At 41.5% G+C, this 27312-nt stretch overlaps 1 protein-coding gene across 2 annotated transcripts in view; it reads right to left on the minus strand.

Annotated features, from left to right (window-relative positions):
* Nucleotides 1–12035, minus strand: part of LOC127581640 (transmembrane protein 244-like) — a 31701-nt gene extending 19666 nt beyond the window's left edge. For both annotated transcript variants that reach the window (XM_052036197.1, XM_052036196.1), the window contains exons 1-2: nt 11767–12035; nt 51–136 (exon numbers count right to left, since the gene is read on the minus strand). In XM_052036197.1, coding sequence (XP_051892157.1) covers nt 51–136; nt 11767–11838 — 158 coding nt within the window. In that variant the 5' untranslated portion in view covers nt 11839–12035. The remainder of the gene's footprint in view (nt 1–50; nt 137–11766) is intronic.
* Between the last annotated feature and the right edge of the window lie 15277 nt (nt 12036–27312).

Consider the following 27312-nt stretch of genomic DNA (forward strand, 5'->3'; position numbering starts at 1 on the left):
ATGTTCCAATAGCATTGGTGACCAGCTGTAACTGCTCATGTATGTCTTACCTGAATGCACCGAAGCAGACACTTCCAATCATGTAGTAGAGGATGTAGAATATCAGCAAACATTCCAGCAAATTCAGGAGGACAGTCTAAGAAAAATGCAAACTAGCATGGATTATTTTACTTATTTAAATTGTCTAAAAAAGAGGGTAAGGTTAACCTACCCCAACCATCAGATGATTGAAAAGATTTATGTAACACTAGTCTCATGTTCTCCCTGATTTTGCTTTCCATTGAAGAAAATGAAAACTAATTTTTGACCATGGTTTTTACAATTACCACCAGTAAAGTTCCGGGGAAGTGCACTACAACTAACTGTGACAACACTTTGATTCCGCCCCCCCCCCCCCATACTGAATTCCTATATTACCAGGAGGTACCTAAAAATTTATAAAATACCCATTGCCACTGATGAATTTAGGGGAACAAATAAGTCATCCGTATATTGCAACAGAAAAGGAGATGTGCAAGGTTTAACAGCTTAGTAAGGACCATTTATTTTACAAAAATATATCTTACTCATAAAATTTGAAAAGATGTACATAATATATTCAAAATGCCATTGTTCAAACAGTGTGATGCAAATTATCTTGATTATGTATACTACTTGGCATATTAGGATGTCTCAATCCACCTACAGACAAGATTTACTTCATGATTAACAGTACAGATTATTGCTAACACCCATGTTTTGGGTACGAACAGTCTAAAGCCCTACCCCCACCCCCAACAGTATCCAGTGGACCTCAGCTCTGGCCTTTCCCTGTTCAACCTTTGTAGCAGCTGCACTAAGCTTCCATGCATCTAACAAGTCATGTCAACCTAATTTCATAGTTTTTTTTTGATAAAGTAGTAGAGAGAGTTGGTGAGGGAAATGCACCTTCCTTCCAAAAGGCAGAGTGAAAAGTGGCCAAGCAATTACATGAAATCGACAATATGAAATGGATTCTGCAAAGGGAAAATGGTTTGTGCAATTCTCGTTGCTCCATTACAGGATGGCTGTGGAGGCTTTGGAAAGGTTGCAGAAGAGGTTTACCAGGATGCTGCCTGGAGTAGAGGCTATAAGCTATAAGGAAAGGTTGGACAAACTTGGATTGTTTTTCTTGAGTGTCAGAGGCTGAGGGGAGGCCTGATAGATGTATATAAAATTATGAGAGGCATAGATAGGATAGATTGGTGGTGTTGTGGATAGTGTAGAAGATTGCCAAAGGATACAGCGGGATATAGATTAGTTGCAGATATGGGCAAAGAAATGGCAGATGGAGTTTAATCTGGCTAAATGTGAGGTGTTGCACTTTGGGAGATCAAATGTAAAGGGAAAGTACACAGTTAATGGCAGGACCCTTAATGGTGTTGATTTACAGAGGGATCTTGGGACCCAAGTGCATTGCTCCCTGAAAGTGACCGCATAAGTTGATAGGGTGGTAAAGAAGGCGTATGGTATGCTTGCTTTTATTAGTTGAGGCATTGAGTTCAAGAGTCAGGAAGTTACGTCACAGCTTTATAAAACTCTGGTTAGACCACATTTGAGTATTGCATTTAATTCTGGTTGCTCCATTACAGGAAAGATGTGGAGGCTTTTGAGAAGGTGCAGAAGAGGTTTACCAGGATGCTGCCTGGATTAGAGGGTATGTGCTATAAGGAGAGGTTGGACAAGCTAGGGTTGTTTTCTCTGGAGCAGTGGAGGCTGAGGGGAGACCTGATAGAAGTTTGTAAAATTATGAAAAGGATAGGGTAGACAGTCAGAATCCTCTTCCCAGGGCAGAAATGTCATGTACTAGAGGACATGCATTTGGGTGAGAGGGTGAGAGTTTAGAGGAGATATGTGGAGCAGTTTTTTTTTACAGAGAATGGCAGGTGCCTGGAATGGGCTGTAAGGGGTAGTGGTGGAAGCAGATATGATAGTGGGGTTTAAGAGGCTATGAGATAGACACATGAATATGCAGGAAATAGAAGGATATGGATCATGTACAGGCAGAAAAGATTTAGTTTAATTTGGTATCATGTTCGGCACAGACATGGTTCTATGTTCTATGGTCTCATCATGGCCTGGGATGGCAATTCTAATGCACAGGAACACAAGAGTTCACAGAGAGTTGTGGGCACAGTCCAGTGCATTAGGGACACAGCCCTCCCCACCACTGACAGCATCTACAGGAAGCACTGCCTCAAGAAGGTGGCATCTATCATCAAGGAACCCCACCATCCAGGCCGTGCCTTCTTCTCGCTACTACCATCAGGCAGGAGGTACAGAGGCCTTAAGTCCCACACCAACAGGTTCAGGGACAGGCTTTTTCCTTCAACCATCATTTCTTGAAACTAACTGCACAACCCTAACCCCACCTCACTAATGGAACACCTCAGACCACCTTTTGTTCTACCATGGCCTTGTCACCGATTGTGTCTTTTTTTTGCACTAAAGTGCTGTGTTTGCACAGTCTTTTTTTTACAGTATGGTTTAGTTTTATGTGAAATTTAGGGATAATTTATATTCTGTGTGTAATCTGTACCTACATGCCTTTGATGCTGTTGCAAGCATGTTTTTCATTGTACTATACCTCACTGTACTTGTGCACATGACAATAAACCTGACTATTAACTGACTTGCTTTGAAAATTCTGCGGATTATTCACTCTAATAAAGATCATCTCCAATAAAATATTTCATGTCTGTTTCATGCATGGGGTTTAGAAAGGATTTTATCTTCAATGTTTACATGATTTTGAGAAGCATTTCTAAATCTTTATTTTTAAAGGTTGACATAGCAACCTGTTACCTTGGACAGCCATTACATCAAAATACATCCTGTGGAGAGAGAAGGTAAAACTATTGGGAAGGATATGCTTTTAAGTGACTATCTTAGCGTTGCAATGACAGAGATGTGGAAACATTTGGTGCAATTAGTGTACAGTGGCACAGTGATTAAGTTACTAAATTTATATCTGGGGCTCTGTTTGTTCATTAAGAGTTTGAAATTCTTCATCACAGCTAAAAAATTTTAATTCCAATATTTGTAGAAATCGGGAGTAAAATATTTGTACAATCAGATGATTATAAAAACCTCTCTGGTTCATTACTGTCCTTTGAGAAGTGAGTCAGAGAATCATACAGCACGGAAACAACCCTTTAGCCCACCATGTCCATGCTAATCGTTAAATAATCTTGCGGTCCAGGGCAAAGCAGTTGCCATACCAAGCTACAATGCATCCAGATAGGATGCTTTCTACGGTGCATCGATAAAAGATGATGAGTGTCAAAGGGGACATGCCACATTTCTTTAGCCTCCTGAGGAAGTAGAGGCGCTAGTGAGCTTTCTTTGCCATGGCATCTACGTGGTTGGACTAGGACAGGCAATTGGTGATGTTCTTGAAGCTCTCAACCCTCTCGACCTCATCACCATTGATGTAGACAGGTGCATGTACACTGCCCCCTTTCCTGAAGTCTCTCAGGAAATGACCAGCTCTTTTGTTTCACTGACATTGAGGGAAAGGTTGTTGTCATGACACCAAGCCACTAAGCTCTCTATCTCCTTCCTGTACTCCTGCTCATCATTATTTGAGATACGGCCTACTTTGATAGTATCACCTGCAAACTTGTAGATGGAGTTAGAGCAGAATCTGGCCACACAGTCATGAGTATATAGGGAGTAGAGTAGAGGGCTGAGGACACAGCCTTTTGGGGCACCAGTGTTGAGAATAATCGTGCTGGAGGTATTGTTGCCTATCCTCACTGATTGTGGTCTGTTGGTCAGTAAGTCAAGGATCCAGTTGCAGAGGGAGGTGTTGAATTCCAGGTCCCGGAGTTTGGTGATGAGTTTGCTCAGACGTGAGTGCAGAGAGAGAAGAGCAGTGGGCTAACCGCACACTCTTGTGGTGCACCTGTGTTGACAGTCAGCGAGGAGGAGATATTACTATCAATCCGCATGGACTGTGGTCTTCCGATAAAGGGGTCAAGGATCCAGTTGCAGAGGGAGTGCAGAGGCTCAGGTTTTGAAGCTTGTTGATTAATTCTGATGGAATGATGGTGTTGAATGCTGAGCTGTAATTGATAAACAGTAGACTGATGTATACCAGCACATGGTACATTGCCTTCTGTGCCTTGGTGATTCGAGTGTTGTGAGAGTCTCTGCCTCCACCATCCTTCAGGCAGTGTGTTCCAGATTCCAACCACCCTCTTGCTTAACCACCACATCATGTGAATAATTTTTTTATGAAAATAAATTTAAAAGTTAGCTTTCTGAATCTTCTAAAAGGACTAAATTAAAATAGGGCTAATTATCCTTTTTCCCCAGTAAAAGTAATACATTGTAGGTTCATTTAAAATTTAAAAATAAACATTTTTCAACTGATTTAAAATGTTCAGAATTCAAGATAATGAAGCACAGAAGAGGACGCAAAGAAAGTTCCAAGAATTGTACCAGATCTACAGTGCTATATCTTTCAGAAAGAGATGAACAAGATGGGTGTCTTCTTTGTTAAGAGAACCCTGAAAGATAACTAAATGTAGGGTTTTACATTGTGAAAGTGTTTGATAGAATGGACACAGAGTGATTCCACTTGTGAACCAATATGTCACTGCGGAACCAGAGGAGCAAACACACTCGATCGTGTCACCGAGTTATCAAGATGTGCGTGGACAAGTGTTTGTCTTCGAGAACATACAGAGTTCTCCCAAACCAGAAGCCCTGGATGAATCAGGAGATTCACAGCCTGCTGAGGGCTAGATCTGTGGCGTTCAAGACTGGCGATTCAGAATCCTACAAGAAGTCCAGGTACGACCTACAGAAGGCCATCGTGAGAGCAAAAATGCAATTCCGTGTTAAGCTAGAGACACAATTGGACGCCTGACAGCTGTAGCAGGGTTTGCATGCCATTACTTCCTATAAGGAGAAACCTAACAGCATAAATGGCAGTGATGTTTCACTCACTAATGAGCTTAATGCCTTTTACACACACTTTGAAAGGGAGAATAACACTACACTTGTGCGAATCCCCACAGCATCTGGCAACCCTGTGATCTCTGGCTTGGAGGCCGAAGTCAGAACATCCTTCAAGAGGGTGGACCATCGCAAGGCATCAGGCCTCAATGGTGTACCTGGCTGGGTACTGAAAACCTGTGCCGACCAACTGGCTGGAGTGTTCAAGGATACCTTTAACATCTCGCTGCTGTGGTCTGAGGTTCCCACCTGCTTCAAAAGGGCATCAATCATAGTGGTGCCCAAGAAGAGCAAAGTGAGCTGCCTCAATGAATGACTATTACCCGCTAGCACTCACATTTACTGTGATGAAGTGATTTGAGAGATTGGTTTTGGCAAGAATTAACTCCTGCCTGAGCAAGGACCTGGACCTGCTGCAATTTGCCCACCACCACAACTGGTCTACAGTGGACAATCACACTGGTGCTCCACTCTGCTTTGCAGCACCTAGATAACAGCAAAATATACAACAGTCTGCTGTTTTTTGATTACAGCTCGGCATTCAACACCATCATTCCCTCAGAATTAATCAACAAGCTTCAAAATCTGGGCTTCTGTACTTCCCCCTGCAGCTGGATCCTCGACTTCTTTATCGGGAGACCACAGTCCGTGCGGATCGATAGTAACTTCTCCTCCTGTCAACACAGGTGCACCTCAAGGATGTGTGCTTAGCCCACTGCTCTACTCTCTCTACACTCATGACTATGTGGCCAAACACAGCTCAAATGCCATCTCAAGTTGCCGATGACACTACTGTTGTTGGTAGATCTCAGGTGGCAAAGAGGAGGCGTACAGGAGTGAGATAGATTGGCTGGTTGAGTGGTGTTGCAACAACAACCTCGCACTCATCATCAACAAGACCAAGGAATTGATTGTGGACTTCAGGAAGGGGAAATCAGGAGAACACACACCAGTCCTCATTGAGGGGTCAGTGGTGGAAAGAGCGAGCAGCTTCAAGTTCCTGGGCGCCAACATCGCGGAGGATCTATCCTGGGCCCAATACATTGATGCAATCGTGAAGAGGGCACAACAGCAGCTCTACTTCATTAGGAGTTTGAGATTTGGTATGTCACCAAAGACTTGCAAATTTCTATAGATGTACAGTGGAGAGCATTCTGAATGGTTGCATCACAGCCTGGTATGGAGGTTTCATTGCACAGAATTCGCAAGAGGCTGCAGAGGGTTGTAGACTCAGCCAGCTCCATCATGGGCATAACCCTCCCCACCATCAAGGACATCTTCAAGAGGTGGTGCCTCAAGAAGGCGGCATCCATCATTAAGGACCCTCATCACCTGGGACATGCCCTCTTCTCGTTACTACCATCAGGGAAGAGGTACAGGAGACTGAAGTCCCACACTCAGCAATTTAGGAACAGCTTTGTCCCCTCCGCCATCAGATTCTGAACGGTCCATGAACACGGCATCATTATTCCCTTTTTTGCATTATTTATTTTGTAATTTACAGTAATTTTACGTTTTTGCACCATACTGCTGCTGCAAAACAACAAATTTCATGACATACAAGTCAGTGATAATAAACCTGATTCTGAAGAAAAGCAAAACCACAGGTCACAATTTGAGAAAGCCAAGAACTTAAATAGACAATTCAGAAGAAATTTATTTACCCAAAGAGTGTTGAAAATGTGACACACAATAGCACTGGAAATCAGAGAGGCAATAGCATAGGAATTTAATGGAAGATGGTGTAATGGACAAGGGACCAGAATGTTATAGTAATATAATTAGATAAGTAAGAGCAGAAGGAAGCTTGAATGGAACATAAAACCCATCTGGGCCAAATGGTCTGTTTCTTTGCTGCATATTGGGCTGGGTGTCCTGGATATTGTTCATTTCCTGGAGGGATCATCCACTGAGTCCGTGTGGGTGGAAGTCAGAAACAGGAAGGGAGTGATCACTCTATTGGGAGTATTCTACAGATCCCCCCCCAGTAGCAGCAGAGACGCTGAGGAGTAGATCGGGAGGCAGATTTTGAAGAGGTCCAAAAATAAAAGGGTTATTGTCATGAGTAATTTCAACTTCTCTAATATTGATTGGCACCTCCTTAGTGTAAAGGGGATAGATGGGGCAGGGTTTGTTAGGTGTGTACAGGAAGGATTCCTGACACAGTATGTGGACAGGTTGACTAGAGGAGAGGCCATACTGGACCTGGTACTAGGCAATGAGCCTAATCAGGTCTCAGATATCTCGGAGGGAGAGCATTTTGGAGATAGTGACCATAACTCCTTGACCTTTACCATAGCGTTGGAGAGGGATGGAGCAGATGATATAGGAAAGTATTTAACTGGGGGAGGAGGAATTATGATACTATTAGGCAGGAACTTGGGAGCGCAAATTGGGAACAAATGTTCTTGGGGAACTGCACAGCAGAAATGTGGAGGTTGTTTAGGGAGTACTTGCATGGGCTTCTGAATAGGTTTGTCCCATAGAGGCAGGGTAAGGATGGTAGAGTGAAGGAACCGTGGTTGACAAGAGACATACAATATCTTGTCAAGAGGAAGAAAGAAGCTTACCTGAGGTTTAGAAAGCAAGGATCAGACAGGGCTCTGGAAAGTTACAAGGTAGCCAGGAGAGAGCTTAAGAATGGACTGAGGAGAGCTAGAAGGGGGCATGAGAAGTCCTTGGCGAGTAGGATCATGGAAAACCTCAAGGCGTTCTACATGTATGTGAAGAATTGGGAGATGACTAGAGTGAGGGTAGGACCAATCAGGGATAAAAGAGGAAACATTTGCCTGGAGTTAGAAGAGGTAGAGGAGGTCCTTAATGAATACTTTGCTTCAGTATTCACCAGAGAGAGAGACCTTGACGTTTGTGAGGATGGCATATGACAAGCTGATAGGCTAGGGCATGTCGATGTGAGGAAAGATGATGTGCTGTAACTTTGAAAAACATTAGGATAGGTAAGTCACTAGGGCCGGATGGGATATATCCAAGGTTATTATGGGAAGTGAGGGAAGAGATTGCTGTGCCTTTGGCGATGATCTTTGTGTCCTCACTGACCACAGAAGTAGTGCCAGGTGATTGGAGGGTGGCAAATGTTGTTCTTTTTTTTAAGAAAGGGAGTAAGGATAACCCTGGGAATTACAGGCCAATGAGTCTTACTTCAGTGGTGGGCAAATTACTGGAGAAGATTCTTAGAGACAGGATTTATGGGCATTTGGAGAAGCACAGGCTGATTAGGGGCAGTCAGCATAGCTTTATGAGGGGCAGGTCGTGCGTCATGAGCCTGATTGAATTCTTTGAGGATGTGACAAAGCACATTGATGAAGGTAGAGCAGTGGATATGGTGTACATGGATTTTAGTAAGGCGTTTGATAAGGTTCCTCATGGAAGGCTTATCCAAAAAGTCAGGAGGGATGGGATTCAGTGAAACTTGGCTGTGTGGATTCAGAATTGGCTCGCTCAGAGAAGACAGAGAGTGGTGGTAGATGGAGCGTATTCTGCCTGGAGGTCGGTGACCAGTGGTCCACAGGGATCTGTTCTGGGACTCCTGCTCTTTGTGATTTTTATAAATGACTTGGATGAGGATGTGGAAGGGTGGGTTGGTAAGTTTGCTGATGATACAAAGGTTGGTGGTGTTGTGGATTGTGCAGAAGGTTGATGTAGATTCAACAGGATATTGATAGAATGCAGAGCTGGGCTGAGAAGCGACAGATAGAGTTCAACCCGGAAAAGTGTGAAGTGATACGCTTCGGAAGATCGAATTTGAAGGCAGAATACAAGGTTAATGGCAGGACTCTTAGCAGTGTGGAGAAACAGAGGGATCTTGGGGTCCATGTCCATAGATCCCTCAAGGTTCCCACGCAGGTCCATAGGGTTATTAAGAAGGCGTATGGTGTGTTGGCCTTCATTAGTCAGGGTACTGAGTTCAAGAGCCGCGAGGTAATGTTGCAGCTCTGTAGAACTCTGGTTAGACACACTTGGAGTACATTGTTAATTTCTGGTTGCTTCATTATGGGAAGGACATGGAAGCTTTCGAGAGAGTGCAGAGGAGATTTACCAGGATGTTGCCTGGATTGGAGAGCATATCTTATGAGGACAGGTTGAGCGAGTTAGGGCTTTTCTCTTTGGAGAGAAGGAGGATGAGAGGTAACTTGATAGAGGTGTACAAGATGATAAGAGGCATAGATTGAGTGGACAGTCAGAGACTTTTTCCCAGTGCAACAATGGCTAACACGAGGGGACATGATTTTAAGGTGATTGGAGGAAGGTATAAGGGGGATGTCGTGGTACGTTCTTTACACAGAGAGTGATGGGTGCGTAGAACGCATTGCCAGCAGAGGTTGTGGGGGCAGCTACATTAGGGACATTTAAGAGACTCTTAGGTAGACACATGAATGATAGAGAAATGGGGGGGCTATGTGGGAGGGAAGAGTTAGATAGATCTTAAAGCAGGATAAGATGTCAGCACAACATTATGGGCCGAAGGGCCTGGACTGTGCTGTGTTCTATATTCAATGTAAAGTGCTTCAGAACAAGCTGAAATCGTGAATGACAAGCCCAGAATTTATGTAGGCCATTTCAGAGAGGAAATGAGACTGACCACATTAATGGGTCAGGAGTAATATTAATACCCAGTTACCATTGTGGGATTAGGCCTCAAGCCTTCAAAACAACAGTCAACGTCTCTTAATTCAGTAACTAGATCACACGTTACCACACTCTTGTGGGGCAAAGGGCCTGTTTCCATGCTGTATGACTCTAAGACTCCAAGACTCCAGTAGTATAATGAGGAAGATCAGAGAACTAAACTTGGAGTGGCTATCTCCAGTTATAAAACCTGCACTAGCAATGGGCTTAAGTGGTCTCCCCCAGCACTACATTTTGTGATGTTAAAAGAACAATCACATTATGCCAAGGAGGAGGTTCAGAATTCCAAGGTCAAATTTATGACCTAGTCACACACAGGAAATATTGCACATGTTGGCAGGCAGTGTTGGAGTAGAGTTTTTCACAAAGGGAATTTTATTTTCCTTTGTACCTAAAGCGACAAAAGTGCCCTTTGCAGTTAGTGTGTTATCTGAATTTGAGTGGCAGAGGCAGATAGTTTTAAATTCAATGGGAGGTGGTGTTGAATGTTAAAAAATCATCATGAAGTACCATAGGAAAAAAAAGACTCCCCCCTTTTCTAAATTCTCAATCTCCGCTTTACTTCATTGTTGGGGGGCACCACCAATACACAAAATTAGGAAGGGTGTCCAACACACCATTCTTTGCACTTCCTGCCAAATGATGCTTTCTGAATTAGCATTCATAAAACAATATTCATTAGTACCACTTTCGAACATTTGTGGTGTGGTCATTGTGGTAAATGTAGGAAATGAAAAAACAAGGAAAGCAAGGACTAAATATTGTTTTAGATGTTGCAAGAAAGATACAGGACACCAAGAAGCACTTCCCTGCTCTTCTCCATCTCAGAAAACACAGATTTGTTTCACAATTGAACATCATGTATGGAAGGTAGTGTATCTCCCACAGTGACATTTCTTCAATAGTACACTGGGATTGTCAATCAAGATTGAACCTATAACCCTCTCACTCAGGGGCTGGTAGCTACTCTCTGAAATGCAGCTAATGCGAATATCCAAGAAAGCAAGGTAGTAATCAGAGCGCAATCTCCCCTGTCAACTGTACTGGCAGGCCCAATGAGTCAGAGCCCTGCTGAACAAAAAGGTGCATGTAATGGGTTGCTTGTGCATGCAAGTACAATAAACCATTTCCCAATATGTGACATTATTAATATGAAACTAATAATGATTCTACAACCAATTAAAAATATCCAGGCAAGAATATCCACATTCACACCACAAGCCAAATGATGGTGAACTCAGCAGCCTACAGCTGAAAAACGAAAAATAATGACATCATTTTGTCTCCATGGTCACCCTACACCGGTAATTATATGTAATTTCTTGTGCCACACTTGCCATTTCTCTCCAGCAAGGATGTCGCTCCCATAACAGTAGATTAAAATCTATGGAATTATGAACGTCTGACTTTTGAACACATTTTGTTGATCTCCAGCCGGGATTTCTCGTGTGTTTATTATTGGGAATAATTTACTGAATATTTTCGCTTTTTGTGGACTTCGAGGGAAAATTATTGCATTTTCCCAAAATATCAAAAATAGCTTTCGGAAGAATGCTTAGCTTTGAATATTTGTTAAACTACGAAATATTATAAAAAAAACAGCACAAAAACATTTTGACTCTGTAATCTCTCAGTCTTACACAATTATGCAATGCCCACAACTAACGCGAGAGAGGACGCCTACACTTGTAAGCAGATGATGCCCTCCCCACCCCCAGGTAACACGGGTCTGTTGCAAAAGTAAGGAGAAATGCATTCTTTTTTCCACATTCATGGAACATATTTCTCGGGATACTTATAGCTTAGGAGTAAGCATTGGTCAAAAAATCCTGCGTAGCGAATCAATGCCTTATGAATATATGACGTTGTAATCGGTTTTGGAAACCAGTTTAGTTCTTTCCCTATATGTATTTGCCTAATATTTTGCTGTTTTCACTATATTCCAATGCTCTTTAAAGATATGCACAGCCCGTTAATGCACCCATCGGGAAGAAGAGGGTCATTAATTCGTTGTTCGGACGAGGAAAGTGTGAAATGGCTACTTCCGCTCCCAGCAGAGGATGAGAGGGGTTGGGCTCTACCAGTCACTTTGATCAAAAGAGAAGAGAACAATCCGCCCATCTCCCAGTATCGTACCTTGGTTCCAGCGACTTGGCCTTTGAAGGCCATGTAAAAAGCTAAAGGAATCTGGATTATGCCGAGAATCATTCCTTCTCACACATTCTTGCCCATTTCGCTCTCAGATCAGTGTCTGTCTTCAAAGTCCTTGACTCAAAGAAATAGTGCCGACCACAGAACGAGTTGACAGCAGAGGATTTAGTTGTGGATATTACCAACCCCCATGACTGCACGTCGCAAATTGTGTTTGTTGCCAGTAGAATTATGCGGAAAACCAAACTATTGCAGGAAATCTGAAATAAGACAAAAATGCCGTAATCTTCAGGAAGTAGTTGATAATTGATTTATTATTGTCACAAGAAACAGAATTAAAGATTGAGAACGATGGCCTCTGCTCATTTATTTTTACAATTTAGCATAATCGTGTAGAACAGGAGGCTATTTGGCCTATCGTGGCTTTCCAGCTCTTTGGAAGAGCGCACCAAGTAGTTCTCCTTTGCCTATAGCCTGGAAGATTATCCCCTTTAAATATTTATCCAATTCCTTTTTATTTTACTATTGAACTTACCTTTATCAGACTTTTTGTTTTAAAAAAAGGGTTACAATAATTTCATACGACAAACGTCTAAATTTGTCACAGATGTTGATCAGCTGAATTTCGGTTCAATAAATTGTTTCTCAACATCTTCAATACATCATGTAAGTCAATACTGGAACGTTGCCTAATATTGAATTTAATAATTTCAGGCAATCACCCTTTTTCTCTCTTCACTAATGAAACTACTTTTCTCTTTCAATGTGTTCCTTTTTTCTCTCTGTCCCTAACTGCTGGATGTGAGGGTAATTGTTACCTTGACTTTATTATTCATTCAAGGGAGGTGGATTTCACAGGCTGAGCCAGTGTTTAATTGCCCATCCCTAGTTGCTCTTGAGAAGTGGTGGTGAGATGCCTTCTTGAACAGCTGCAGTCCTAGAGGTGTGGGTATACACAAGATGCTGTTAGGGAGGGAGTTCTGTTCCTTGACCCAGCAATGGTGAGGGAACGGTGGTATATTTCCAAGTCAGGATGTTGTGTGGCATGAAGGACAACTTCTTGGTGGTGGTGCAACACACAAAATGCTGGAGGAACTCAGCAGGTCAGGCAGCGTCTATGGAGGGAAATGGACAGTCGATGGATTTGGTGGTGTTCCTTTGCTTTCACTGCCCTTGTCATTTTAGCTGGTAGAGGTCGTGGGTTTGGAAGGTGCTGCCTAAGGAGTCTTGGTGAATTGCTGCAGTGTGTCCCGTAGATGGTACAAACTGCTGCTACTATGCATTGGTGATGGAGTGAGTGAATGGTTGTGGATGGGATGCTTATCAAGCAGGCTGCTATGTCCTGGTGTCGAGCTTCTTGAGTGTTGTTGAAACTGCACTCATCCAGGCAAGTGGGGAGTGTTCCATCACACTCCTGACTTGAGCCTTGTAGATGGTGGACAGGCTTTGGGGAGTTAGGAGCTGAAGGATTCCCAGCCTCTGACCTGCTCCTGTAGCCATTTTGTGTATATGGCTGCTCCAGTTCATGCACCCTATCATGGACATTTCCTCTGCTTTCTTCATTCTCTCCCTCTCTTTAATTTAAAACACATTTGTTTTCTCACTTTTCCAGTTTTGATGAGCATCCTTGATGTGGAATATAACTCCACTTCTCTCCTCACTGATGCTGCTTGACTTGCCAAATGCTTGCAGCATTTTCTCTTTTTGTTTCAGAGTAAGATATTTGCAGTTTTTGATCCAGCCGGAACATTGTTTCTTTTGTGCAAGTGGTTAAAGAGCTCTCAGTAAATTATATCATTCACAGAACTCAGGACATCTCCCATTGTGAAATGGCCAAGGACAAGCCAATGACCAAGCAGCAGACAGTTTTTAAAATCTTAATTTAATTAGTCTGACTCACTCAGATTTAAATTGTAGAATTATTAGAGAACAAGGGACTATTTGTCCATGCCAGTCCTATGCAGAGCAATTGAATTTGTCCCACTTCCCCACAGCCTTGCAAATTATTTTCCCTCAAGTAACATTATTTGTTTCAGTCTTGAACCATAACAGGAAGATTTGAAAAAATCTCTGTCATCTACTTGTAGATTTTTCAAACTGAGATCACTGGGGGACTGGGGATGGGAGAAAATCAAATTTCATTTGAAGACGAAGTAAGATGCACACCGTTCATACTTCTTTACCTGCACAAATGGAAGATCTTTTACATTAGCACCATTTTCCTGCAGTAAATCCACATCCTGTGGTACCAATATCAAAAAGCTATCAATCTCTGTCCTGAACTGGAGCACAGCAACTTTTGGAGCCATTAGGTGGGATCTAGTAGTGGTTGATTGGGCAAGATTGTTTACAGGGAAAGGAACGTCTGCCAAGTGGGAAGCTTTTAAGTGTTATGTCAACAGTTCAGGGCCTGCATGTTCCTGTTTAGGGTGAAGGGCAAGGCTGGCAGGTTTAGGGAACCCTGGTTGACAAGAGATATTGAGGCTCTGGTTAAGAAAAAGGAGGCATACACTGCGCATAAGCAATTGGGAACTAGTGAATCTCTTGACGACAAGAAATGTAGCAGTGCACCTAAGAGAAAAGTTAGGATATGAGAAGGATCTGGCGGGCAAGGTGAGGCAAATTCCTAAGAGATTCTATAGGTATATTCAGAGTAAAGGGGTGGCTTGGGAGAGAATAGGTCCTCTTAAAGATCAGCAGGGCCATCTGTATGTGGAACCAAAGGAAATGGGAAAGATTTTTATTGAATATTTCTCTTCAGTTTTTACTGTGGAGAAAACAATGGAAGCTAAGGAAATGAGTGGTGATGTCTTGGACCACATACAAATTAGCAGGGAGGAGGTATTGGAGGCCTTAAAGTGCATTAGGATGGATAAATCCCCAAGGCCTGACCTGGTGCATTTTCAAACTAGAAAAGAAACTGTGGAGGCCCTTGCTGAGATTTTTGCTTCATCTTTGGCCACAGGTGAGGTTCTGGAGGACTGGAGAGTGACCAATGTGCTACCATTGTTTAAAAAGGGTAGCAAAAACAAGCCAGGAAACTATAGGCCAGCGAAGCTGACATTGGTGGTGGGTAAATTGCTAGAGGGGATTTTGAGGGACAGGATTTACCAACATTTGGAGAGACAGGGTCTGATTTGGGACAGTCAGCACGGCTTTGTGTGTGGGAAGTCGTGTCTGACAAATCTCTTGGAGTTTTTCGAGGAGGTAACCAAGAGGGTAGATGAGGGTAGGGCTGTGGATGTTGTCTACATAGACTTTAGCAAGGCCTTTGACGAGGTCTCTCATGGCAGGCTAGTCTGGAAAGTTAGATCGCATTGGGATCCAGGGTGTGATAACCGATTGGATTCATAATTGGCACATGGTAGGAAGCAGACGGTGATCATCAAGGGTTGTTTCTTGGATTGGAAGCCCATATTTTTTGGTGTGCAGCAGGGGTTAGTGCTGGGACCTTTGTTGTTTGTAATAAGATAAACAATTTGGATGTAAATGTACAAGGCATGGTTAGTAAGTTTACAAATGATAGTGAAATAGCTGGGGTTGTAGACAGTGTAGAAGTTTATGAAAAATTACTGGGTGATCTTGATCAGCTGGGTAAGAGGGCTGAGGATTGGCAAATGGCTTTCAATCCAGATAAGTGTGAGATTATGCATTTTGGGAGATCAAACCAGGGTAGGATTTATACAGTGAATGGTAGGGCCCAGGGGAGCGTTATGAAACAGAGAGACCTAGGAATGCATATTACACTGAAAGCAGCGTCACAGGTAAATAGGGTGGTGAAAAAGGCATTTGGCACACTAGCCTTCATCGCTCGAGGCATTGAGTATAGGAGTTGGGAAGTTATATAAGATGTTGGTGAGGCCTCACTTGGAGTATTGTGTACAGTTTTGATCACCCTGTTATAGGAAAGATCGTTATTAAACTAGAAAGAGTGCAGAAAAGATTTACCAGGATGTTATCCAGACTTCGGACCTGAGTTGCAAGGAGAGGTTGTGTAGGCTAAGACTTTATTCCCTGGAATGTAGGCGATTGAGGGGTGACTTGATAGAGGTATACAAGATCATCAGGGGCATAGACAGGGTGAAAGCACATAGTCATTTTCCCAGGGAGGGGGTGCTAAAAATAAGGACATAGGTTTAAGATCAGAGGTGAGAGATTTAAAAGGGGCATCAGTGGTAGCTTCTTGATGGAAAAGGTGGTGCGTATTTGGAATGAGCTGCCAGAAATAGTGGTTGAGGCAGGCACATTAGCAACGTTTAAAAGCCATCTAGATAAGTACATGGATAGGAGAGAGTTAGAGAGCTATAGGCCAAACGCCAGCAGATCGGACTAGATCGTAGGCAATATAGTCAGCATGGACGAGTTGGGCCGAAGGGCCTGTTTCCATGCTGTAAGACTCTATGACTCTGTCTTGAACTTACACAGCAGCTTATCCTCCATAACTCTCTTAGGTTGAGAATTTCAAAGATTCACCACCCTCAGGGTGAAGATGTTTTCTCATCTTGTCCTCAGTAGCCAACTCCTTATTATGACAGTGCAAATACCTGGTCCAGTCACCATATCCAGAGGAGTCATCAATTCTATATCTACCCTGTTAAGTCCTGTAAGAATTTTGTATGTTTTAGTGAGCTCTTTTTCCCTCTAAAAACAAGAGTGTACAGGCCAAGTCTGCTTAAGCTCTCCTCATAAGGCAAAGGTGGCATGCCAGGAAACAATCTGGTGAATGTCCATGGCACTCTTTCCATCATATGTACATCCTTCCTTAAGCAGGGAGATGAGACCTATTTACAATATTCCAGAGGCAGTCTCATTAGCGCTCTGTATAATAGGAGCAAAATGTCTTTGGGCTTGTTCTCAAATCTTCTGCTATGAAAGTAAATATATTGTTTGCCTTCCTAATTGCTTGCTGTACTTTCAGTGATTTGTGTATCCCAACGTCTTCTAATATCTCACCATTTAAAAAATATATCACCTTTCTATTTTTCTACCAAAGTGGATGACATTACATTTTACCACATTATATTCCATTTGCCATATCCTTGTCCATAATGAAATAAGAACATAAGAAAAAGGAAAAGTACCCCATTTGGCCCCTCAAGTCTGCTCTGTCACTGAATGAGATCATCGCTGGACTTCCATCTCCAAGACAATTTTCCTGATCTTTCTTTACATCACTTGATTCCTTTAATGTCCAGAAATCTATTGATATGTGTTTCAAATGTAATCAATAACTTAGCTTCCCCACCCCTCAAGGATAGAGGATTCCAAAAGTTCAGCAGCGTCAGTGAAGAAATTTCCTCTTACTTCAGATTTGCGTAGCCTACCATTACTTTGAGCACGAGAAGCCCAGATCTAGACTCCTAAGCCAAGGGAAGGATCCTTCTTGCATCTACTCTGTCTAGTCCTGATTTTAATGAGGTCATCACTTTATTCTTTTAAATTCTAGAGAGTAGAGGCTTAGCCTACTCAATCTCTCCTCACAACAGACATAACATTTCAGGAACTTGAATGGTGAACTTTTGCAGCATTCTCGATAGCATCCTTCTCCAGATAAGGTGACCAATATTTTACATAATACTCCAGGTGTGCTTTCACCATGCTCCCACATAACGGCAGTGAACCATATTTACTCTTCACCATTCACTTGGTCTATGTTCCCCTGAAGCCTCTCTGCATCCTCTTCTCAACTCTACCTAGCTTTGTATTAAGAGCAAACTTGGATATATTGTACATGATCACCTCACTAAGTCATTGATATAGACTGAACAGTGCCAATTTCTCCGGAAATCCCTCCAGCTTCCAAACTTGAAAGTTACTCCTTCATTTCTGTTCATTAGCCCAATCCTCAATACATTATCCAAATTATATCAGGTACTGTGCCTTTTCATAGATCTTATGAAAGTCCAAATAAACCACATCAGCTGTTTTCTATTCTGCTAATAACAACAACAAAAACTCTTAACACATTTGTCAAATATGATTTCCTGTTCATTAATCCATGCTGACTCTGCCTAATCTTGTTATTTTCTAAGTGACTTCCTTAATACAGATTCTAGGATTTTCTCTATTACTGATGTCAGACTAATTGCGCTTTAGTCCCTGGTTTCACTTTCCTTCCTTTCTTAAATAGTGGAGTTAGATTTGCTTCCTTCCAATCTATGAGAACTTTACGAGAATCTATGGAATTCTGGATCCACTATATCCACAGTACTTTTTCTTCAAAACTCTAGCATGCAGGCCATCACGTCCAGGGCATTTATTACTTTTCAGTTCCATTAATTTCTCAAAAACTAATTTCTTTGAGATCACAAGACAAAGGAGCAGAAGTAGACCATTCAGCCCATCAAGTCTGCTCCATGAGCTATACTAAAACTATTCCTATCTAGCCCCAATTTTCGGCCTTGTCCCCATATCCCATGATACCTTGACTAATTAGATATCTATCTATCTCCTCCTTAAACACCCCCAATGATTGGGCCTTCACAGCTGTACGTGGCAAAGAATTCCATAATTTCACTACCTGTAGAATGCTTCTCATTCACTCTAAAACTCTGGTTTTCCATTATTTCTGGGAGGTTTTCTATGTCTTCTTCTATAAAGACGAGCAAAAATATTTGTTTAATTTCTTTCCCTTTCCGGTGTATTTTCTGCTGTTTCAGTCTGTAGGGATTCACATTAAATTTAGCTAACCTTTTCCTTTTTTACTAACCTATAGACGCTCATAAAGTCTTTTTTTCAATTTTCTCATCAGCTTAATTTCCCTTTAGAAAGAGCTGGCCACTGACTTCAGGAAGGGGGCGGTCCACATGCTCCTGTTTATGTCAATGGTGCGGAAGTTGAAAGGGTTGAGAGTTTCAAGTTCCATGCCTTTCTCCATGGTAATTAAAGACAAGAAATATTCGTTTAGGACCTTGCCCATTCTCCTGTGGCTCAACACATATATGACCTCGTTGACTTTTAAGCTGCCCTATTTACTATCCACAACACCACCAACCTTTCTGTCATCTACAAACTTGCCAACCCACCCTTCTACCCCCTCATCCAAGTCATTAATAAATATCATGAAAAGCAGAGGTCCCAGAACTGATCCTTGTGGGACACTGCTAGTCACAGCCCTCCAATCTGAATGCACTCCCTCCACCACAACCCTCTGCTTTCTACAGGCAAGCCAATTCTGAATCCACATGGCCAAGCTTTCCTAGGTCCCATGCCCTCTGACCTTCTGAAGAAGCCTACCATGTGGAACCTTGTCAAATGCCTTACTAAAATTCATGTAGACCACATCTACTGCACTACCCTCATCAATCTATGTGGGCACCTCCTCAAAGAACACTATCAGGCTTGTGAGACATGATCTGCCCTTCACAAAGCCATGCTGGCTGTCCCTGATCAGACCATGATTCTCTAAATGCCCATAGATCCTATCTTTAAGAATCCTTTCCAACAGCTTGCCCACCACAGACGTAAAGGCTCACTGGTCTATAATCCCCTGGACTATCCCTACTAACTTTTTTGAATAAGGGCACAACATTTGCCATCCACCAATCCTCCGGTACCATTCCCGTGGACAACGAGGACTCAAAGATCCTAGCCAAAGACTCAGCAATCTCCTCCCTCGCCTCACGGAGCAGCCTGGGGAATATTCTGTCAGGCCCCGGGGACTTATCTGTCCTAATATTTTCTAACAGCTCCAACACATCCTCTCTCTTGATATTAACATGCTCTAGAACATTAACCTTACCAACACTGTCCTCAGCGTCATATAGGCCCTTCTCCTTGGCGAATACTGAAGGAAGTATTCATTGATGACCTCACCCACTTCCACAGCTTCCAGGCACATCTTCCCACCTTTATCCCTCATCAGTCCTACCTTTACTCCCGTCATCCTTTTGCTCTTCACATAAGTGAAAAATGCCTTGGGGTTTTCCTTAACCCTACTCGCCAAGGCCTCTTCATGTCCCCTTCTAGCTCTCCTCAGCCCCTTCTTAAGTTCCTTCCTTGCTACCCTATATTCAAGAGACCTATCTGATCCTTGCTGCCTAAACCTTATGTATGCTGCCTCCTTCCTCCTAACTAGATGTTCCATCTCTCTTGTCATGGTTCTTTCACCCTGCCATTCTTTCTCTGCTTCACCGGGACAAATTTATCCCTAACATCCTGCAAGAGATCCCTGAACAACGACCACATCTCCATAGTACATTTCCCTTCAAAAATGTCACCCCAATTCACACTCGCAAGTTCTAGCCTTATAGCCTCATAATTTGCCCTTCCCCAATTAAATATTTTCCTGTCCTCTTTGCTCCTATCCTTGTCCATGACAATGCTAAATGTTAGGGAGCGGTGGTCACTGTCCCCCAAATGCTCGCCCACTGAGAGATCTGTCACTTGACCCGGTTCATTATCTAATACTAGATCTAATATGGCATTCCCTCTAGTCGGCCCGTCAACATACTGTGACAGTATGTGTTGTTAGCTGAGTATAAATCTTCATTTAGAGAGGTACAGATTAAGCAAGAACAGCCAGCATAAATTTGTTAAGGGAATGTCCTAAATGATCAACATGATTTAATTTAATTTCTGGCAACAAGCAAGGTCAATAAATTTGTGTTAGTCTACATGGATTTTATTGAGGATTTTGACAAGGTCCCAAATGCCAGGATGGTCATAACGTAAAAATCTACAGGATTCAAGTGAGGGTGGCAAACTGGATCTAAAATTAGCTTAGCGGCAGAAAGGTTAACAAGAATTTTATGACTGAAAGGCTGGTATGTACCAGCATAGTAACAAAGGCCTCAATAATAAGTGCTTGCTTTTTATATTCACAGCATGGACTGTTATGTAGGGGGCTTAATAAAGAAGTTTGCAGTTGATACAAAAATAGTCAATGTGGTTGACAGTGAGGAAGAAAGCTTTGGATGCGAGGAAAAAAATAGATGGTCCAGTTAGTTGGACATATAAATGGCAAATGTGAAGTGACGAATTTGAGCAGGTGCAACAATGCAAGAAAATACACAATAAATGGAAGGATATTTAGTGCTGTGGGGGGACAAGGGGACCTTGATGCACATGTCCACAGATCCTTAAAGGTAACGAGAGCAGTCAATAAAGTGGTTAAAAAGGCATACAGGACGTTTTCCTATGTTAGCTAAGTCATAGATTTTAAGAGCAGGGAGGTTATGCATAACTGTGTACAATGAGTACAGTTCTGGTCACACAGTGATTTCACTGCAATGATTGCCAAGGAGATTTATGAGCATCATGCCAGGAATGGAAAGTCTTAGCTATACGGAAGCTTGGATACACTGAGGATGTTTTCCTTGGAAAAATATGATTAACTTCCCGAGTTCCCTAGCATCCATGTCTTTCTCCATGGCAAATACAAACAAGAAATATTCATTTAGGACCCCACCCATCTTCTGTGGCTCTACACTTAGATGACCTCATTGATTTTTAAGGGGCCCTATTCTCTCCTAAGTTATTCTTTTGCTCTTAATATACCTGTAGAATCTCTTTGGATTCTCCTTTACCTTATCGGCCAAAGTTATCTCATGTCCACTTTTTGCCCTCCTGATTTCCCTCTTAAGTGTATTCCTACATGAAAAAAAAGACAACAGTTGTATCAAATCAGGGGGCATAAATTTAAGCAACAGGTAGAAATATTAGAGAATTCCAAACTCCCTTCCCACCTAAGGATAGTGCTGGTTTGGAACTCACTACCTGGAAGTTTGGTAGAGACAGAAACCCTCAGTGTTTGCAAGTATTTGAACAAGCACTTGAAGAACCTTGACCTGTGGATCTACAGATCTAGTGCTGGAAGATGGATTTAGGGTGAATAGTTCTATTTTGAATGGCAAAGACACAAAGGGCTGAATAGCTTCCTTCTGTGTTGTACATTTTCTACGATTCTGTAATTCCTGAAGCAATGTTCTAGAGCTGCAGTAACTGACCTCCAATAACCACAACCATCTTTCTTTAAGCATGTATTATTCCAGGCGGTGAGGAGTTTTCCCCTTGATTCCCATTGACTGTTACATGAGGGACCCTTGATGCCATATTCCATCAAGAGCTCGCTTAATATCAAGGCCAATCATCCTCACCTCACCTCTGGAGTTCATCTCTTTTAATCATATTTGGGTGAAGGCTGTGATGAGATCTGGAGCTGAGCATTGCTGACAAAACCCAAACCGAACAATAGTGAGCAAGTTATAAAGACTAAGTGCTGTTGTTATTTCACAACACTTTCTATCACCTTACTGATGATGCAGTGTAGATTTGCTTTATCCTGCTTCTTTTAGATGGGTCATAACCTGGGCAACTTTGTTCACATTGTTGAGTAAATGCCAATATATTAGCTGTACTGAAACTGGGTAGATGCCTCTTTTAAAATGCAGATATGTTCTGAGTTTATCCCAATTAACATAATGGTAGAAACAGAAAAACAGAGCAGGAGGAGGCCATTCGGCCCTTCAAGCATACTCTGCCATCCAAAACGATCATGAGTAATTCTTTACCTCAGTACCAAATTCCTTTCGATGCCTTTTGTGTCTAGAAATCTATCTACCTTTTTGGTCCTTGCAACCTTCTGTGATTGAGAATTCCACAGAATCATATTTCTCCTAAATGTCTTATCCCACATTCTGTGACTGTGATCTCCCACCAGCTAGTGGAAACATCCTCCCTACATCCCTGTCAGAAGTTTATATAGATATATTTCAATGAGATCTCCTCTCATTTTTCTAAATTCTAGTGAATACAATCTAATCTCTCCTCATATGACAGTCCCATCATTCCATGAACCTTTATTGCACTCCACCTATGGCAGATATATCATTTCTTAAGTAAGGAGACTAAAACTGCGCACAACATTCAAGGTGTGGTCTCAGCTAGACCCTGTACCCTCTGGTACAGAATTGTAATAAGATATTCTGATTCCAGCACCGTAGGTCACTCCGGATCTCTTTAAAATCTTTTTATCTGTGATATGCCAGGGAAGGTACTGGAAGCAGATACAATGGCAATGTTTAAGAGGCATTTAGACAGGCACATGAACACAATATAGACCATGTGTAGGCAGAAGGGATTAGTTTAATTTGGAATCATGGTCAGCACAGACATGGTGGGCTGAAGGCCCTGTTTCTTTGCTGTACTGTTCTATGTTGTATGTTTCTGACTCCGGAGCCACTTTATATTGGTAATTATATGTAATTTCTGTGCTACACTTGCCAATTCTCTTCAGTCCTCATGATGTCATCTACCTAGGCTCACTTTTGGATATTTTTATACATTAAAGATACCAATGCAACTATGATATTGTTTTAACTATTGGAATGCCCTCTCTACTTTGCTGCGCCTCTCCCCCTTCTCAAAAAGCCTCCCCAAAACCTACTTCTTTGGTCTCTCCCTTTGTCATCCAATCAAGCTCTGATCATTTTTCAGAGCCTCTTTTTGAAAAAAATCAACAATCTTATTAATATCTTCATTAATTTTGCATAATTCTGTATTTGAATTTTAGTATTTTAGCACCTTCCTAACAAATCAAGTTTCATTTTATGAGCTTCTAATGGTATTTCTAACTACTCACTTCTCTCTATTTTTGTAGTCAATGTCTGAATTCAATAACAGTACTTTAGTCTTCATGATGTGCCAAGCAGAGAGAATACAATATCTGCAATGAGAATGCTCTTGTCTGATGTCATAATAGTATACAATGGATAGATAGAATGGTATTGGAATAAATAATTATTTAAATGGATTGTTATTTCATTTGCTACATTCTTAGCAATGCAAAGAGACGTATTTCTCTGTGTATTTTGATGTACATGTGATTAATAATAGATATCTTAAAATATCTTAAAGTCTAGATAGCTGCTCAATCACAGCTGAACTAGATTAATACCTGAAGGCTATTCAAATCTGAAGAAAATCACCATCAAGCCCTATTCTTTTCTCACCTTACACATATATAGACAGACATGCACACGCATGCATAGGCTGTTTCTCTCCTCCCCAGCCACAAATCTGCTAATGTACTTTTATTGTTGGCCATACTGACATCTGCTGAATACAAACTGGTGTCAAAACCAGGGTTTTCTGGTTTGAATCGGAGTCTTTGCCATCATGGTGTCAGCTGCAAACAGTGGGTAGCACTCTCACTTCTTCATCGCCATTCAACTCGCAATCCAGATACCTGAGGACAAATTCTAAACCTTTTAATTCCGTACAGAGATTGGGGTTCATTATCAAAGATGTTTTATTTCAAATGAGGTGTTTAATTTCAGGCCCTGTGTGCCCTATCAACTTAATCTCAAAGTTGTCATGGCAATATTTTGAGGACTAGGGGAATTATACCTGGTGTCTTGTCTGATAGCTATGCCACAATCAATATGACAAGAGCAAATTAACATATTGAAATTTGCAGGAGATTGCTATGTACAAATTGACTACTGAGTTCCTTATTATGCTTTGTGAAAGAAAATACTTCAATGGCTGTAAAGTACTTTGCAAGTCTTTCTTTGGTATGGAACTTTGGTATGGAACAAAACAAAAATGAACAAGTAGTTAGTTGGCAGCTCTGAAATGTACAACAAAGAGAAATAAACTCAGTCAGTGCATATAAATAGAAATAGAACTAAATATCAAATTAAGGATATCTTGCAGAATTAAATATGGTGAAAAAAATATAGAAATTATGACCAGCAGCTGTGATATGAAATCTGCTTTTGTAGCAAATGCTTTGAACATTTGAGTAGTATCAAATGACTGCAATGTATCTATAACTTATTATCAGGAGTAGGTGAAGACTTGGCAATATTGCTTACCCTCGTCAATCATCTTCGCCCACTGCCTCAAGGAACTCAATCAAATTTGTGAGACAGGAACTACCCCACACAAAAGCCATGCTGACTTCTCTAATGTCCATACTTTTCCAAATGCGAGTAAATCCTGAGCCCAGGTATCTTCTCCAATAATTTCCCTACTGCTGATGCAAGGATCACCAGCTTATAATTTGCTGTTTTGTCCCTGTTGCCCTTCTTAAACAAAGGAACAACACTGGCTATTCTACAGTTTTCTGGGACCTCGCCTGTGGCTAAAGAGGATACAAAGATCTCTGTCAAGGTCCCAGTAATCTCCTGCCATGCCTCCCTCAGTATCCCCTGGGATAGCTTCCATTAGGCCCTGAGGAGTTATGCAACAATATTACAACAGAGACAAAAATTGAACAGGTTTTTCAGAGCAAGTTTGGATATCCTGAGATTGTGAAGGTGCCATATAAAAACAAACCCTTCTTTAATTAATTGCTGGACAATTTCAATAACTTTAATAGTTATTGATCAATTATCTTAAATAATGGTCCTGCTGAAATGCATGAAAGCCTATCTCAGAATATTACTGTGAAGTATGTGAGCAGGTGACATAAACTGATGGAGGACTTTAGTAATGCAGCAATAAAAGTTTGATAAAAATGGATGAAAAGATGTTTATTCCAGTCTACATGGGAAATCCATTTATAAGTAGGCACAGGTCCTCCCCAAATTACAGCAGGATTCCATTCCTGTGAACTGTTCGTAAACCAGACAGTTTGCAAAGCGAAAATGCAGCTGTAAACTCAGTTCCCACATGGTGGAAGATGCCCGCAGCAGCCGGCAAATTCATCCTGCCAATCTCCCAAATGCTCATTTCAATGTACAGCCTGTACATGGGTCTGGTGTTGGAAAGCTGGGGAGGACCTGTACTGAAAGTCTGTAAGATTGTCTGTCTTTTTAGGTCAGAGTTTTGCAAATGAAATAGATGCTTTAATTTTATCTGTAAATGGTTATGACTTTTTTTTAAATGAGATCTAATGGAAAGCACCTCTTAGCAATCTATCCTTGCCGTCACCTGTTGCCAAGGCTATTTTTAAAATTAGATAATTTTTTGTTAAACAACTGTTGTTGACTATGAAGCTCACTAAGTACTGGATTTTCTCTCAATTGTCATGCCTGTTTTCTTCCAGATTTCAACTGCACTTTTTATTATATATACAAAATTTTGCTTGCCATATAGCACCATGAAACACTATAGGAGATGCTTATATAGAAGGAAGTCCAAACCCAAGGACCCAAAAATATAGCATAGATACAAATAAATCCATTAAGAAATTCAGGAAACATTTATTTACCTGGAAAGTGGTTAATACGTGGAATCTGGTGAAACATGGAGTAATTGAAGTGAACAGCATGACTGAGGGGAAGTCTATGCTGTCTCACATGTAGAAAGGAATAGAGCAATAAGCATGGTTTAATGAAGAAAATAGGGGAAGGCTGGCGAGGGACATAAACACATAGACCAATTGGGCTGGAGGTCCAACTTCTTAGCTGTAATTTATATATAATATAATTGTATGTAAATTATGAATCTCATGTATTATATCAAATAGGTCCACTCAAAGACTAAAATTTAGTCTACCACATCACTATGCAGCACTTTTGGAGGTGCCAGCTTTTGGACAAAACATTAAACCAAGTCTCCTCTTGTCCTATCTGGTGGATATAAAAGCGCACTACTGAAAGGTCACATCTGAAGTTTTGTTTCTCTCTCCACATTTGCTCCCTGACCTGCTGAAAGTTTCCAGATTTTAATTTAATATTAGATTTCAAACATTTGCATTATTTTGCTTTTGTGAGATAAAATTATTCCACAGCAGGATTTCGTAAAAAACAAGAGATTTATTTCCAGCATCTTGGACTTAAACACTCAAAAATTACTAATATTACTATTTGTGATAGCTTGCTATGCATCATACCTATATATCTTTCTATTCCTTTTATGCTTATGTATTTATCTAGGTTCACTTTAAAGGCAACTTCTTCCTCATTCAAAAGTACTTCAATCGCTTTACAGCATTCTGAGGTCAAAAAATGCATTAATTTACAATTTACTTCCAATTTTAACTTCAGTTCCTTCCATTTATCTAAAGTGCCTTGGCCTCAGTAAACACCACTAAAAGCAGTAAAGTGCTGACTACACATCACTCTTTATGGGAGCTCACTGATCACAAACTCAACTACCTTTTTCCCAACAATACATTTTTAACATTCACATTTGGGATCTGGACACCACTAACAAGGCCAGCATTCATTACTCATTCCCGATTGCCATTGAGAATGTGGTGAGTGAGCCACCTTTTTAAACCACTGAGGTCCTTTTGGGAAAGATACTTATAAGGTATGGAGTTCCAGGATTTAGACCAAGCAATATACGTTCAAGAAAGGATGATGTGCGACTTGGAGGGGAACCTGCAGGTGTTCACATCTAACCTTGATCTTCTTGGGAACAGAGGTCGCAGGTTTGTAATATGCGGGAGCAACCTGGGTAAGGAACTACAGTGCATTTAGTAGATGGCACACACTGCAGCCATTTTGCACTGTAGTGGTGGAGGGATTAAGTGTTTAGGATAGTGGATGGATGCCAATCAAGCAGGCTGCATTGTCCTCAATGGTGAAGTTCTCGAGAGTTGTTGAAGCTGCACTCATCCATACAGGTGGAAAGTAT

The sequence above is a fragment of the Pristis pectinata genome, chromosome 22 (assembly GCF_009764475.1).
Source record: "Pristis pectinata isolate sPriPec2 chromosome 22, sPriPec2.1.pri, whole genome shotgun sequence".
In the NCBI taxonomy this organism is placed as follows: domain Eukaryota; kingdom Metazoa; phylum Chordata; class Chondrichthyes; order Rhinopristiformes; family Pristidae; genus Pristis; species Pristis pectinata.